The 13,988-nt window shown below is 43.3% G+C and overlaps 1 protein-coding gene across 3 annotated transcripts in view; it reads right to left on the reverse strand.

Annotated features, from left to right (window-relative positions):
• The window catches only part of bin1b (bridging integrator 1b), a 23,937-nt gene that overhangs the window by 9,570 nt on the left and 379 nt on the right, over positions 1–13,988 (reverse strand). The window contains exons 2-11 of one of the 3 annotated variants that reach the window (XM_037696653.1): positions 6,546–6,626; positions 6,405–6,459; positions 6,237–6,331; positions 5,740–5,835; positions 3,300–3,407; positions 2,691–2,783; positions 1,087–1,172; positions 937–1,012; positions 800–855; positions 666–710 (exon numbers count right to left, since the gene is read on the reverse strand). In XM_037696653.1, the coding sequence (XP_037552581.1) occupies positions 666–710; positions 800–855; positions 937–1,012; positions 1,087–1,172; positions 2,691–2,783; positions 3,300–3,407; positions 5,740–5,835; positions 6,237–6,331; positions 6,405–6,459; positions 6,546–6,626 (791 nt within the window). The remainder of the gene's footprint in view (positions 1–665; positions 711–799; positions 856–936; positions 1,013–1,086; positions 1,173–2,690; positions 2,784–3,299; positions 3,408–5,739; positions 5,836–6,236; positions 6,332–6,404; positions 6,460–6,545; positions 6,627–13,988) is intronic. The other 2 variants (XM_037696655.1, XM_037696654.1) reach the window with 2 other exon arrangements.

Raw genomic sequence — 13,988 nt, forward strand, 5'->3', positions numbered from 1 at the left:
TTTGCCCGTTTTACCGTAGGTAAAACAACCCCACTTTACCCGTTTTACCATAGCTAAAACAACCCCACTTCTGCCTGTTTACCTACTACCATAGGCAAAACAAACAAAGTGGGGTTGTTTACCTAAGGAAACTACTGAAATGCATTTGTTTATCTATTAAAACAGCCAAAAATCCTGTTCGTTTCCCACAAAAACAGCTAAGCGTTACCTACAGAAACACCCAAAAGTGTGTTTAACTACAAAAAAGCCAAAAGATGTGTTTTTTTAACCCATGATAAAACAGGTAAAGTGGGGTTGTTTTACCTAAGGAAACAGCCAAAGTGGCTGGAATTTGTTTCGATGAGTTGGTCCGTATTTACGCTCAGGTTTCATCTGTAAAACCTGTAGATAAATGTCCGCTTTGTTTACGTTGTTACTGCCTCACTCTCTGTAAACTCTTTCAAACATTTTAGTTCAGGATAACGTTTTTACCTTTGATTTGACTCTTTTCACTGAGCAGCTTTCATACAAATAATAATTTGTGTTTGTTTATATCAGTGCATTATTTAAAATTTTGCGTTTAGGTGATGAGATGTAAAACTAACTAATGAAACGAGTTCAAATACAACCAGAAGAACTGACTTCTGCAGATTCAGTCCACAACATGCCCATGCAGCAGATGTTACCTTTTTGCACCATCTCCTGTCTTTGATGCTGCAGGAGCATCTTTTCTGCAGCAGGAGGCGCCACGTGGTCAATTTTTATTTTAAACAGAATCGTTAAAAAGAAGAAGAAGAAGAAATAGGGAGACTGAGCTTACTTGAGCTGTCGTTGCTCCTCCATTTTGGTCATGATGTCGTTCAGGTTTTGGCTGAGCTGCAGAAAAGGAGCAGATTTTATCGACTGATCGGTTCATCGATGGTCTGAGCGATACAAATCTTAACAATAATCGCTTACTTTGCTCATTTCATTGTGGAACTTCTCCTGATGACCTGCCAGGCTCTGGAATGTGCCAACGTAGACGCCAACACGACTAAAGCGACACAAACACACATTGAGGGTTCGATCGGAGGGATCAGCAGGCCTCTGGGTTTACCGGAGTCTCACCTTTCCCACAGAGCCGGGAGCTCGTCCTGCAGCTCTACGTTCAGCTCCTCGAATATTTTCTGAGCCCGGCCCAGTTCCTCCTCCGCCTGCAGACACGTCATCACAAATGTTAATGTACGGATGTGTCCACAACGCCAAATGTTCAGGAGACGCAGAAAATCACTCTCAAACTACAGAAACACGAAGAGTCGGCTGAAAGTGAAGCTTGTAAGCGAGACAGGATCAGCAGATGAGGCCCAACGTGGCCAATCAGAGCCAGAATTTTATTTATTTGTTATTTATCAAACACTGAATGTCTTAACGTTGCAGAAATATGCTTCAAATTATGTTCCAGCTGCAGACTTTCTGCTGTTTTAGTCATTGGTTTAGCAAAATGTTGATCTCATTCAGCAGATGGGTGCTGCGGCTTTTGTTTTTTTGTCTTAATTATACTTTTTAAAATATTTTACCTAGTTTAAAAACATTTTCATCATAGAAAGACAATGAGATCTCTTCAATTCCTTCAAAAACAGTTTTCTTTGAAATTAGCTTTAGCTACGAGCTCCGTTTCTGTCTTAGCTTTGCGTTAGCCTTTTGATACTTTTAGGTAGTGTTTTGCTACATTAAGCCTTTAGCTACCCTTAGCTTCTTTAGCCTTAGGCTATTACATTTAAGTAGCTTTTTGATAGTTAGCTTGACCTAGCATTTAGTTATATTTCACAAGTACTTTTCTACTTTTATATCTTATTATTAGCTAGTGTTTTTGATACATTTTGCCACTTTAACTTTAGGCTACCCTTTTGCTACTTATAGTTTTTAGCTAGTTTTTTTATTTTTCATTCAACCGTTATTTCCGTTTTAGGTAGTGTTTTGATGCATTAAGCCTTTAGCTACCCTTTATTTCTTTAGCCTTAGGCTAGCCTTTGTTACATTAAAGTAGCTTTTTGATAGTTTAGCTTGAGCTAGCATTTAGCTATATTTCACTAGCACTTTTCTACTTTTATATCTTATTAGCTTGTGTTTTTGATACTTTGCCACTTTAGCTACTTTAGCTTTAGGCTACCTTTTCGCTACTTTTAGTTTTTAGCTAGTTTGACACTTTTAGATAGTGTTTTGTTTCTTTAATCTTTTAGCAACCCTTTGCTAGTTGCCTTTTGGCTAGCATTTCGTTACAATTTTGTGCTATTTTAGCTGTAGCTAGCATTTTGCTTTATTTAACTAGCACTTTTCTAATTTTATATCTTACTATTACTTAGTTTATTGATACTTTTGGGTAGTGCTTTGCTTCATTAATCTTTTAGCAACACATTGCTAGTTACCTTTCGGCTAGCATTTCGTTAAATTTGCTAATTTAAGTTCTATCTAGCCGTTTGCTACATTTACCATGTAGCTAGTTGACCGGTTCTTTAAGCTGAAATACCTCAGTTTTAGCATGTGAAGCAAATACCAGCAAATCATTTAGCACCATGTCGCGTTTTCACAGAAAAGTTCTGACAGAAGGAAATGAGGAGTGGATGAAGACTTTTTGCACATGCCCTCTCCGTGCTGATCCTGGAGCATCTCCAGATGAACTAATTGCTGTTATTTGGGGGGACTAAAGACGGGGACAAGAACCAGAGCTTCACCTGGTTGTAGGACAGGTTAGTCTGAGCCACCTGGTGGGCTGAAATCAAACCCTGAGCCCAGCTGGGAGCCGCCATCTCCAACAGAACTGCCGGCTGACACACCATGCAGGACAGGAGGACAAGGAGGACAGGGAAACAGGGGGACGGGGGGAGGAGGAACATGAAGGACAGGACAGGAAAGAGAGACACGAGGACAGGAAGAGGAGGGACAGGAGGACAAGAAGATAGGAGGAACAGGAAGAACACAGAGAGGTGTAGAAACAAAAGACCAAAAACAGACAAGAGCGGTTCAGAACAAACATTTTCATTAGGATGAAGCAGAGCAAACGGTTTCATGAGTTTAATGAAGGTTAACGAGCTGCAGAATAAACTGAAACTAGTTCTGACTGATCGACCAACTCTGGTTTGAACTGAAACCGAATTAGATTCAGAATAAAGTGAGACTGTGGATAAATGTTGAACAAACGGTTCTTGCTGTGGAAGAACAACTTCTTCATGCCACATTACATGAAAACCTCAGATGGTCAACAGCCACGTTCAAACCGTGCAAGCCCCCACCCCACCCCCGTACACACACACACACACACACGCACATGCACAGCTGGTTACCTTAGCGATCTTAGCTTCGTCCTTCTTCTTGCCTTTCTGTAAGGAGCCGAAGTGATGACGGGCGCTGTCAAAGTCCACCAACTTCCTCTCACGCTTCGCTATACGAGCCTGTTGGACGGAACAACTCTGACATGAAGAGAACACACAACATCCGACAGGAAAAACCCCAGGAGGACATGTCCATGTGGACATTTAGGCACTTTTTATATTTCCTCTGTCTGTTCTCAGTGGTCAGTGTAACCAATTTCTGTTTCTTGGTGGTCTTTGGTCCTATTGGTGCGGTCTCTGGACCTCCCTTTGGGGTCTCTGAGCATATGCAAAGTTTCTGAGTGTCTCTCATTTGTTGGTAGCTTGAGCTTTTAACTGAACCTCCTCCGTGGGTGAGATTTGATCAGATGTCCTCTTTTCTCCTACTGGGTCACCTCAGGGGTGTGTTCTTTCACCCCTTTTGTTTGTTTCACACACTAATGATTGGCACAGTCAGTATCCACGGCACCACCTTTTAAAATTTGCAGATGATTCGGTTATCCTTCATCAATGATGACCCAGATCACGGGCCCGTTGTCAAGGACTTCTGACCAGACTGAATCCTCCTTTTTAAAGATAAACATTTGAAAAACAACTTAGGTCATTGATTTTAGGAGAGATACCAGTCATATTGTCTGTTATCTTTGAACATGTCGAGACTGAGCAGTCAAAAATACCTGGGGACAATTATTTTAAATAGGCTGTATTTTGAGACTAAAACACAGATTAAACTTAGGTTTTTACATGAGTCGTTATGATTTTGTGAATGTTTTACATGTTTGTTTCTTGTTTTTATAGGTGGCTGCCTAGTTTAATGTGGCCCGAACGGCAATGTGTACCCCCACAAATGTTATATCAAAACGACCGGCTCGGCACCGTGATGCGTGCTGTTACTTTTATTGGTGTTTTGAGTTACCATGGCAACATAATTTCAAGGATTCAAGGTTCTTTATTTGTCATTCACACCACATGTGGTACATGTGGTGGAACGAAATTGTGTACACAGGGTCCCAGTTACATCCAACAAGAGTATTAAAATGTAAAAGAAAAACTGTAATAAGACCTAAGATATGAACGAAGAAAAATGTTAACTATGGTAAAAATACACTAAGCACTAGTAGCATAAAAACAATACGCTGAACAGCAGCACGAACATGAGTCTGTGTGAGCAGATGAGTACGAATGAACACAGCAACATGAAACAGATCAGCAGCAACATGAAACAGATCAGCAGCACGATGTGGTTTTTCACAGTGATTACCCTATTTAGAGATTAGTGAGTAACAGCCTCAGGGTAGAAGCTGTTCCTCAGTCTAGTGGTTCTACACTTAATGCTCCTTAACCTCTTTCCTGAGGGGAGCGGGGCAAAAAGTGTTTGTGCTGGGTGAGTGGGGTCCTTCATGATACAGGTGGCCCTCTTCCTGCATCTGGAGGTGTAGATGTCTGTGATGGTGGGGAGGCTGATTCCGACAGACTTCTGTGCAGCCTTCACCACTCTCTGCAAAGCTTTTCTGTCTGCAGCTGTGCAGCCTCCATGCCACACGTTGATGCTGGAGCACAGGATGCTCTCCACTGCACACCTGTAGAAGGAGGTGAGGACTGAGCTTCCCAGACCAGCTCGCCTCAGCCGTCTGAGGAAGTAGAGGCTCTGATGAGCTTTCTTGATCAGGCTGGTGGTGTTGTTGCTCCAGCTGAGGTTGTCATTCATGTGCACACCCAAGTACTTGTAGCTGGAGACCACTTCCACCGCAGATCCTCTTATGTTCATGGAGGGAGGGGATGTAGGTGTGTGTTTGTTCCTTCTGAAGTCCATGACCATCTCCTTCGTCATCTTCACACTGATGTGAAGGTTGTTCTCCAGGTGTTCCACCTCCTGCCTGTAGCTGGACTCATCATTGTTTGTGATGCATCCAACCACCGCTGTATCATCTGCAAACTTAAAAAGCTAGTGGCCCGCAATACTGGTGCACTAAAAGGCTAAAGGCAGCCTCTTCCCTCATGCTGAACCCTCACGCTGACACCCCCCCCCCCCCACTCGAAAACTGTAAAACTGTCGGTATAAGCAGTGTACTGTGCAGCTCAGGGCGTGTCTCTGTCTGTCCACCCCCCCACACACACCCGAGCGCCCTGCCATGGCAAGTTACCTAGGAAAAATACTGATTCCTAATGCAAATTAAAAATCCAAAATGGCCTCCTAAGGGAAGATATCGAGCTGAAATTTGTTATGGTGGTAGCCAAGAGTCAATCCCAACACTGTCAAATCAAAATTTTAAAATGGCTGCAACGTGGCAGTACCCGTCAAAGTTTCTGCAGGAACTTTCTAGTGTATTTTATACTGCAAGCTGCAGAACAAATTGCTCTTGGGGGATCATAAAGATCCTTGAACTTGAATTGTCTCAGTCTTTAGACTCACCTTGATTTCAGGAAACTGAGCCAGGTACGTGTCCATGCACAGCAGAGACTTGTCCGTGACGTTCTGGTGATAGTCCAGCCATAGTGTGTCCGTGTCCTGAAGGACACACTTAGATCAGACCTTGTTTCGTTGTGTTTTCACCTTGCTACACTGCTTCTGATTCTTTTCTGACTTTTAGTTTTAAAAGAAAAATCAAACATAATAATCTAGTATTCGATGCCACATTGTGCTCTGATGTACTCTAGAACTGTGTTCAAACGTCTACTTCCTGTCCTACAGAGCTGTGGCGGTGCATCCCACAGTGACCACAACACAAACATCGTGTGGGACGCACCATAAGCTGGACATTACCTCCAGGTTAAAGTCCAACTCCTTCTCTATCATCTCCTTCAGGGTGAAGCGTGAAAGAGGCATGCAGTTGGAGAGAGGAGAGTCAGCAGGAGGAAGCACGTCAACAAGCCGAGAGGTCAGAGGAACCTTCTATGTCTTTGTCTCACCTCTGCCAGGGCGTCCGTCTCCTCCTTTCCAAACCAGTCTGGTTCGTACATGTCAGCCAGGCAGTCCTGCAGGCGTCGCGAAGCCTCGTGCATCACTGGGAAACAACCAGACAGACAGAATGATTAGAGCGCCATTATCTCATCCTGCAGGGCTGAAATCAGACTCACTTTTCACCGCCGACAGGTAGGCCTTCAGGTCCCTCTGCAGTTTGGTGCCTTCGGCCTGAAACAGGAAGCACAGCGAGTGAGGAAGAGGAGCGGCAGAGGAGCGAAGCTTACTATGAGATCATGAAGGAACCTGTTGCGGACCATCTGCTTGTTGAAGTTCGTCACCAGCTCCTCGAACGCAGTGTCCCGAGTCTCATCGGCTTTGCCGAGTTTCTGCAGGACCTACACGGACAAGGAGGAGGACAAGAAGGAGGCGAGGGGATCAGCTCAATCATCTGAGTTATTCATCTGTTTAAAAAGCAACTGCTTGACAGATGTCATTTCAGAGAACAAGCGTTTTATTAGGATATGTTAGCATGAAAAGGTCAAAGGTCAAAGCTTCTGTGACCCAATGATACAAGGAACATGATCATTGGTTCATTGGGTAGAGGGGGAAAAAAATCATAACCCGGCGCCCTGCCTAGCCCCCGCCGTCGACAACTGCCGGCACTAGCAGCGCACAATACAGATGCGCTAGCTAGAAAAGCTACAGCTCTCTGCTTTCCTTACACTGAGCCGTCTGCCCATTGGTACAAACAGTGCACGCAACACAGACTCCACCCACCCCCATCGACAAAAATCACGGAAGATACGAGTACCCTGCCAAGGCAAGTAAACTAGGGGAAACACTGTACATATTTGTTACCGGTATGTATATAGTTAAAAGTTGAAAAAAAATCTTTCCACTTAATCTTATGTTACAACGTGGACACCCGCGGCTTATAGACAAGCGTGGCCTAGATATGTACAAAATTATTATTTTTTTATTTAGTGGGCGTGGCTTATATTGGGTGCACTCGGTTGTCTGGAAATTACGGTAAATATTACCATTTAGTTTGAAATTAAACCTTCCTCATTATTTTACTGATTTTCTTACATCCTTGGAGACTTAAAAAAAAAAATCAATTCTTTATTTTCAAACCTTTTTAAATCAAACTTATTTCCACCAAATGACACATTTATATTTGCCATCTCTTTTTTTTTTGTAAGTTTATATTTTTGGGTAGTGGTGCTTATATTTGAATAATCATGGTTCTTTTGAGTTTTCGTTCCCGAGCTGAAGAGGTGGCCACGTTTGTTTTGGTGGTGAATGAGCTCAGCAGCTAATCTGATCCGATGACTGACTGGGAGCACATGGACGAGCCTCCACCACCTGCCGCCTTAATCCGGTGACGACGAGGCGACGGACGGGACTTCCCCTCTGCTGCCAGGATCCTTTAAACCTCTGAACACCTCAGTCTGTCCTCCAGGAGGAGATTTAGACAGAAAACAGGGAAACGGCTTCAAACTACTGATCCATGGGCAGAAATTTGTCGTTTAAATCCAAACTCATTTCAGGACACCTCAGGTTGTTGAACCCGTTTCAGAGGAAGAAACAAATATTCTATACATTTTGTCTTATACAACAGTGAGTGGACATTTAAAACTCTTCAGGACTTTCCGTCCAACTTTGAGACGAATACACGTCTTCTGTCCTCAAAGACAGAACAAACCACCAGCCGTCGGTGTTCTGTTTCAGCCCCCTCAAAATACCCCGCAGCTTATTTACAGGCAGGCACAGGGGCATTTGGCTTCAGGGGGTAAATATAGATGCCACACCCACAGCCCTGAGGCATGCTGGGAGAGCTGGGGGACCAGGGGACAGGTGGCGAAGCCAAGCTGCACAACTTCCATGTCCAACAAGTCTGGATTTAACTCGCTTTAGAAACCTCTTTACGCTCAGCTTCAGACGCCGTCCTTCAGCTGTAAATCTGATCTGGTCTTTATCAGGGTCTAAACTGGTTCTGGTCCAGTGTGCTAGCACAACACCAAAGCAGAAAGACATCAGCAATGACCTTAAAGAAGCAACTGTTACTGCCCATCAATCAGGGAAGGGTCAAAGGTCATTTCTAAACTATTTGAAGTCCATCGTCCTATGGAGAGAAACATTATTCACGAGTTGGTGACATTTAAGACAGGTTAGCCAATTCCCCCAGAAGGTCAGACCATGCAATGCACTCCATCACAGACTCTACAGGCCTCAGTTAGCAAGTTAAAAGGTCAAAGGTCACGGTTTGTTTGGGGCAGAAAGTCTCTTCTCTCTTAAAAAACAAACCAAAAAACAACAACATGGCAGCACAATTTAGGTTTGGAAAGCTCCATCTGAAGAAACCACGAGAATCCTGAGACAGTGAGACCAAAGAACAGATATTTACCCAGAATGCACTTTCACACAGTCAAGCACAGCAATGGAGGGGTTGTGATTTGGGCAGCCAGGTACTATTGCTTACCCGTGGTAACCACAAGGGTGTCTACCTCTATAGAAGTCACTTTAAAGCCATAACCACTTCTGTAAAGGTCAAAGGGTTTATTATTATTATCATTATTATTATTATCATTATATTATTATTATTATAATCATCATCATCATCTTTAAGGTTTTGGGTATTCACACTGAGGGGTGTCCAAGTTCTTTGAGATGTCAGGATAGGAGAAGAGTGACCTGTTATGTTTCATTCAACCTTTATTTATACAGGTTAGTCTCATGTATGTCATGTTTTAATGTGCACACTTCAAACAGAGTTACGGTACTTAGAAGAAAAAAAAAAAACGTACAAATGTTAATTTTCATGTCATGTTTCATCATTAGAACAAGTGCAGCATCAAGTTGGATGTTATTTGATGCATTATGTTCTTATCATAATGGACCTAATTAAAAAAAAAAGTTTTTTTTTTAAGTAAACTGGTTTTATACAAGAAAACTAGTGTGGCGTGGACGCAACAATAAAAATGCGTCTAGGTCAAGTGCAGAAAAGACGCACTAGCAGAAGTGGTTACTTTTCAAAATAAAAACACCATGCAGACCTTAAAGAAATATTATAATTACTATAACTGGAGAGAGGACCAGAAGAAGGAAGTTGAAGCGAGTGCCCCCTAGTGGTCAGATGAAGGTATTAAGCTCCGCCTCCCATATAAACAAGTAGTACATTCCGATTCAAAAACACTACTGGGATCATTTATTTCAGCTGTTGATTTTTCACGCTTACGTTGCTGCTGATTGCGTTTAGTTTAAGTTAGTCGAAGCTTTAAACAAAAAAAAAAAGCGTTGTGTTGCATTGTGATTGACAGCCTGCGAGCGAGTTGGGAGGATCTGGAGGCGGGACTACTGAGGGCGTTGCCCCGACTCCTGAGTACGAAGTCTCAGGCTCCAAAAATAAAACATTTAGCTTCAATTCTGGCCCGTCTTAATTAAAGTCGGTGCTCAGAACAGTGTCTATAAAAATATTTATAAATTTTACCTTTTTATTATAAGCTCTGTGTGACCTGGTACCATTCCTTGGCCCAGCTGTTGGGGACCCCGGTCTAGATTAACGCATCATGGCGTATAAAAACTCCTCTTTATGGAAACGACCTGAACTGACAACATATCTGCTTCCTGAAGAAGTGCTTTGTTCTGTAGTGGAATATTGAACACATTTCACTTTGAATTAAGGGTCAAGGATAAGAGCAGGAAATGGGATTCATCCCAAAAATATTTTAATAAAATTACAAATGTGACTTTTGACTCTGCGCCACAACGAGATCATAATACCATTACATCCAAATATTGATTTTAGGATTAATTTATAAACACTCAATGACTCTTCTTTACTGTCAGTTTCGCTATTCGGTAACTTGCTTACAGGAAGTGCTTTACCCCTTTATACACCTTTAACAGTCATCATCAACAACCTAAACATTAAGGACAACCCATCTGATCACATGACCTGAAAAAGTCCACCCATTTCTGCCCCGACTACCCAGCAGGCAATGCGGCTCTTACGTTCAAGAACAACGTGTAATTTCAATAATTCTCATTAAAATTCAGCAGTAACCCACAGAACATACCGTTGCAGTAAAATTTCATCAAGCATCGAAACAAAAACATTGAAAACTTTCAATTTTTAACCGAAATTTTACATTTAACCGTCGTTTTTTTGAGCAACTAGAAACTTCGGAGTGGATTTTCTCACGCGGTCATTGCGTCACTCCGCGTCAACATTGTGATTGGTTAATTTTCCTGTCAGTTAGTGACAACGCTCGACCCGCAGAGCCTCCGACTGAGCTGCGCCTTCTCTCCTGACGGCGAAGTCCTAACCAACGAGAAACCAAAAATTTAAGGGATCTGATTGGATAACATGGATTCAACCTATCCAAACACATATTGAACATTATTATTAATATTGTTCATCTTATTCTTTATATATTGTTTTTAACATTTAGGAACTTGTGTGTGAAATCTTTTTATCTGATGTTGTTACACTTGAATTTCCCATCCGTGGGACAATAAAGGCTGTTTCTATTCTATTCTCTATTCAAAAGTTTCTTCCTCAACTGCAAAGCAGTTTACAGAAACCCAAGAAATTAACAAAAAAAGAAACTATATTCAAAAATACATTTGTATTAAAGTAAATATGCAATTAAAAATTGAAATAACATTGTATATGTGCTGAATTCTTAGGACTTCTCTGAAAGTGTAGAAGGCTCTAAGGGTTCTCTCCACTGCTTTTCAGCATCTAGAATGATCCTAAATACGCTCCCTGAGGAACACTCGGGGGACGTGGACGAGCAGCGAGCCACAGAGGCAGCAGCTGCTCTTCAAAGTTCACTGAAGAGTTTCCAACGCGAGTCTGAAACAGCTGAAACTTTGACATTTAACCCCTGGAGCAACTCTTTTGAGTCAACGTGGGCAACGCTTTAAACCTGCTCAGGATGCACCACAAGAAATCATCCCTTTTTTTATTGGCACCGAGTCTACAAAAAAATACAGAATTAAAAACAGCTAGAAAACCTCCCAGATATTTTGCAGACAAAACCTACGTTTAAGTTTTATCCAAGTATTCATATATAAAAATAATAATTTAACGTTATTTATCTGAGGAGCCGACTGCTTTGAGTTTAACTCCATCGCAGACTCATCTTGAGCAAGCATGAAGGCGACAGTGGAAAGGAAAAACTCTCATGAGGAGGAAACCTTTAGCAGAACCAGACTCGGAACAAGCGGCCATCTGCTTCGACTGGCTGGGTTTGAGAGGAATAGATACACAATGGCAGGTCAAGAATCACATGTTAAGATTTAAACAGTATCAAATGAAAACTATTCAGTTTTAACAAATCATTTAAGGAAATTAGGTTAATTTGTCTTCTAGTAGTCGAAGCCTATGGCAGCATAACAATCCAACCCTAGCTATAGGATTTATCAAAAACAAAGTCTTAATCCCAGTCTTTAAACTGGACAATGTGTCAGCCTCACAGACAGAAACTGGAAGTTGGAGAGGAGCCTGAGAACCGAAAGGCCCTCCCATTCTGCTTTTGGAAACTCTAGGAACCACGAGTAAGCCTGCAGTCTGAGAGCGAAGCGCTCCGTTAGAAAAACATGGCACAATAAGAGCCGTAATATAAGATGGAGCTAGGTTGTTGAGGGCTTTGTAGGTTAGAAGTAAGATTTTGAATTCACTTCTGGATTTGACAGGGAGCCAGTGGAGAGAAGCTAAAACTGGAGAGATATGATCTCTCCCACTAACTCCAGTTAAGACTCTTGCAGCAGCATTTTGGATCAACTGAAGACTTTTGGACACCCAGATAAACCATTGCAATAGTCCAGTCTAGACGTGACAAAGTTTTTCAGCATCACTTTTAGATGCTTTTTTCTTTTAGGGCTCGGACCGTTAGAGTCCTCTGTTCCTCTGAGTTTTAGGACGTGAACAGAAACTGGTTTGAACTCCGTCAGCTGACTGACAGCACTTGGAGGTGATTACAGCGTGAAACTTGTGCAGCTTCAGCAGCCACAGTGATTAGACCAGACAATAATAACTCAGAGTCGTCGGGTTTCACTTGGACACGTTGTTCAATCCTCGTCTTTCTTTAAGAAAACATTTACACACATTCATGCATTTGGTTCAAAAATGATGTAAAAACTGTTTCGAGTTGCATTATTGAAATGTACAAAACAAACGGTGACATGTTCAGATTAATCGGTGGCGCAGAGGTTAGAGGAGGCGAGCCTATGATCAACGGAGAGGTTGCTGGTTCATGTCCACTGACTGGTGCATCAAAATCTGGGTGGGAAAAGTGAAGCACCCACACCTGCCTCCATCCTCATTTGCCCCACTGTGGTCCTTCAGCGAGGCCCTGAACCCTCCATCTGCTCTGATGGCGGCCCCCTGCTCCACACAGAGGGCTGTGGTGAGCCGTGAAGAAGGGAGCAGCCGAAGGAGAACTTGATTTATTTGTGGCCTAAAATATTTTGTGAAAATGGGTGTGGAGTCAGGGCAGCACGGTGGTGCAACTGGTAGAGCTGCTGCCTCTCAGCGAGCAGGTCCCTGGTTCACATTCCGGTCCAGGGGTCTTTCTGGGTGCAGTTTGCATGTTCTCTCCGTGCATGCATGGGTTTTCTCCGGGTGCTCCAGTTTCCTCCCACAGACCAAAAACATGCATGTTAGACTGATTGGTAACTCTAAACTGTCTCTAGGTGTGAGTGAGAGAGTGAATGGTTGTTTGTCTCGTTTGTCTCCATGTGTCCCTGTGATGGACTCGAGACCCCCACGTCAGACCCAGTATGAAGTGGAGACCGTGCCTCAGACCCAGTATGAACTGGAGACCCCTACGTCAGACCCAGTATGAACAGGAGACCCCTACGTCAGACCCAGTATGAACTGGAGACCCCTGCCTCAGACCCAGTATGAACTGGAGACCCCTACGTCAGACCCAGTATGAACTGGAGACCCCTACGTCAGACCCAGTATGAACAGGAGACCCCTACGTCAGACCCAGTATGAACAGGAGAACCCTACGTCAGACCCAGTATAAACAGGAGAACCCTACGTCAGACCCAGTATAAACAGGAGAACCCTGCCTCAGACCCAGTATGAACTGGAGACCCCTACATCAGACCCAGTATGAACTGGAGAGCCCTACATCAGACCCAGTATGAACAGGAGACCCCTACGTCAGACCCAGTATGAACAGGAGACCCCTACGTCAGACCCAGTATGAATTGGAGAACCCTACATCAGACCCAGTATGAACTGGAGAGCCCTACGTCAGACCCAGTATGAACAGGAGACCCCTACGTCAGACCCAGTATGAATTGGAGAACCCTGCCTCAGACCCAGTATGAAGTGGAGGCCGTGCCTCAGACCCAGTATGACCTGGAAAACCCTGCCACAGACCCAGTATGAACTGGAGAACCCTGCCTCAGACCCAGTATGAACTGGAGAATTCTATCTCAGACCCAGTATGAACTAGAGAAGCCTGCCTAAGACCCAGTATGAACTGGAGAATTATTTCTCAGACCCAGTATGAACTGGAGAATTCTATCTCAGACCACCCAGTATGAACTAGAGAAGCCTGCCTAAGACCCAGTATGAACTGGAGAATTATTTCTCAGACCCAGTATAAACTGGAGAACCCTGCCACAGACCCAGTTTGAACAGGAGAACCCTGCCACAGACCCAGTATGAACAGGAGAACCCTGCCTCAGACCCAGTATGAACTGGAGAACCCTGCCACAGACCCAGTATGAAC

This window comes from Nematolebias whitei, chromosome 23, assembly GCF_014905685.2.
Source record: "Nematolebias whitei isolate Nwh7 chromosome 23, NemWhi1, whole genome shotgun sequence".
In the NCBI taxonomy this organism is placed as follows: Eukaryota; Metazoa; Chordata; class Actinopteri; order Cyprinodontiformes; family Rivulidae; genus Nematolebias; species Nematolebias whitei.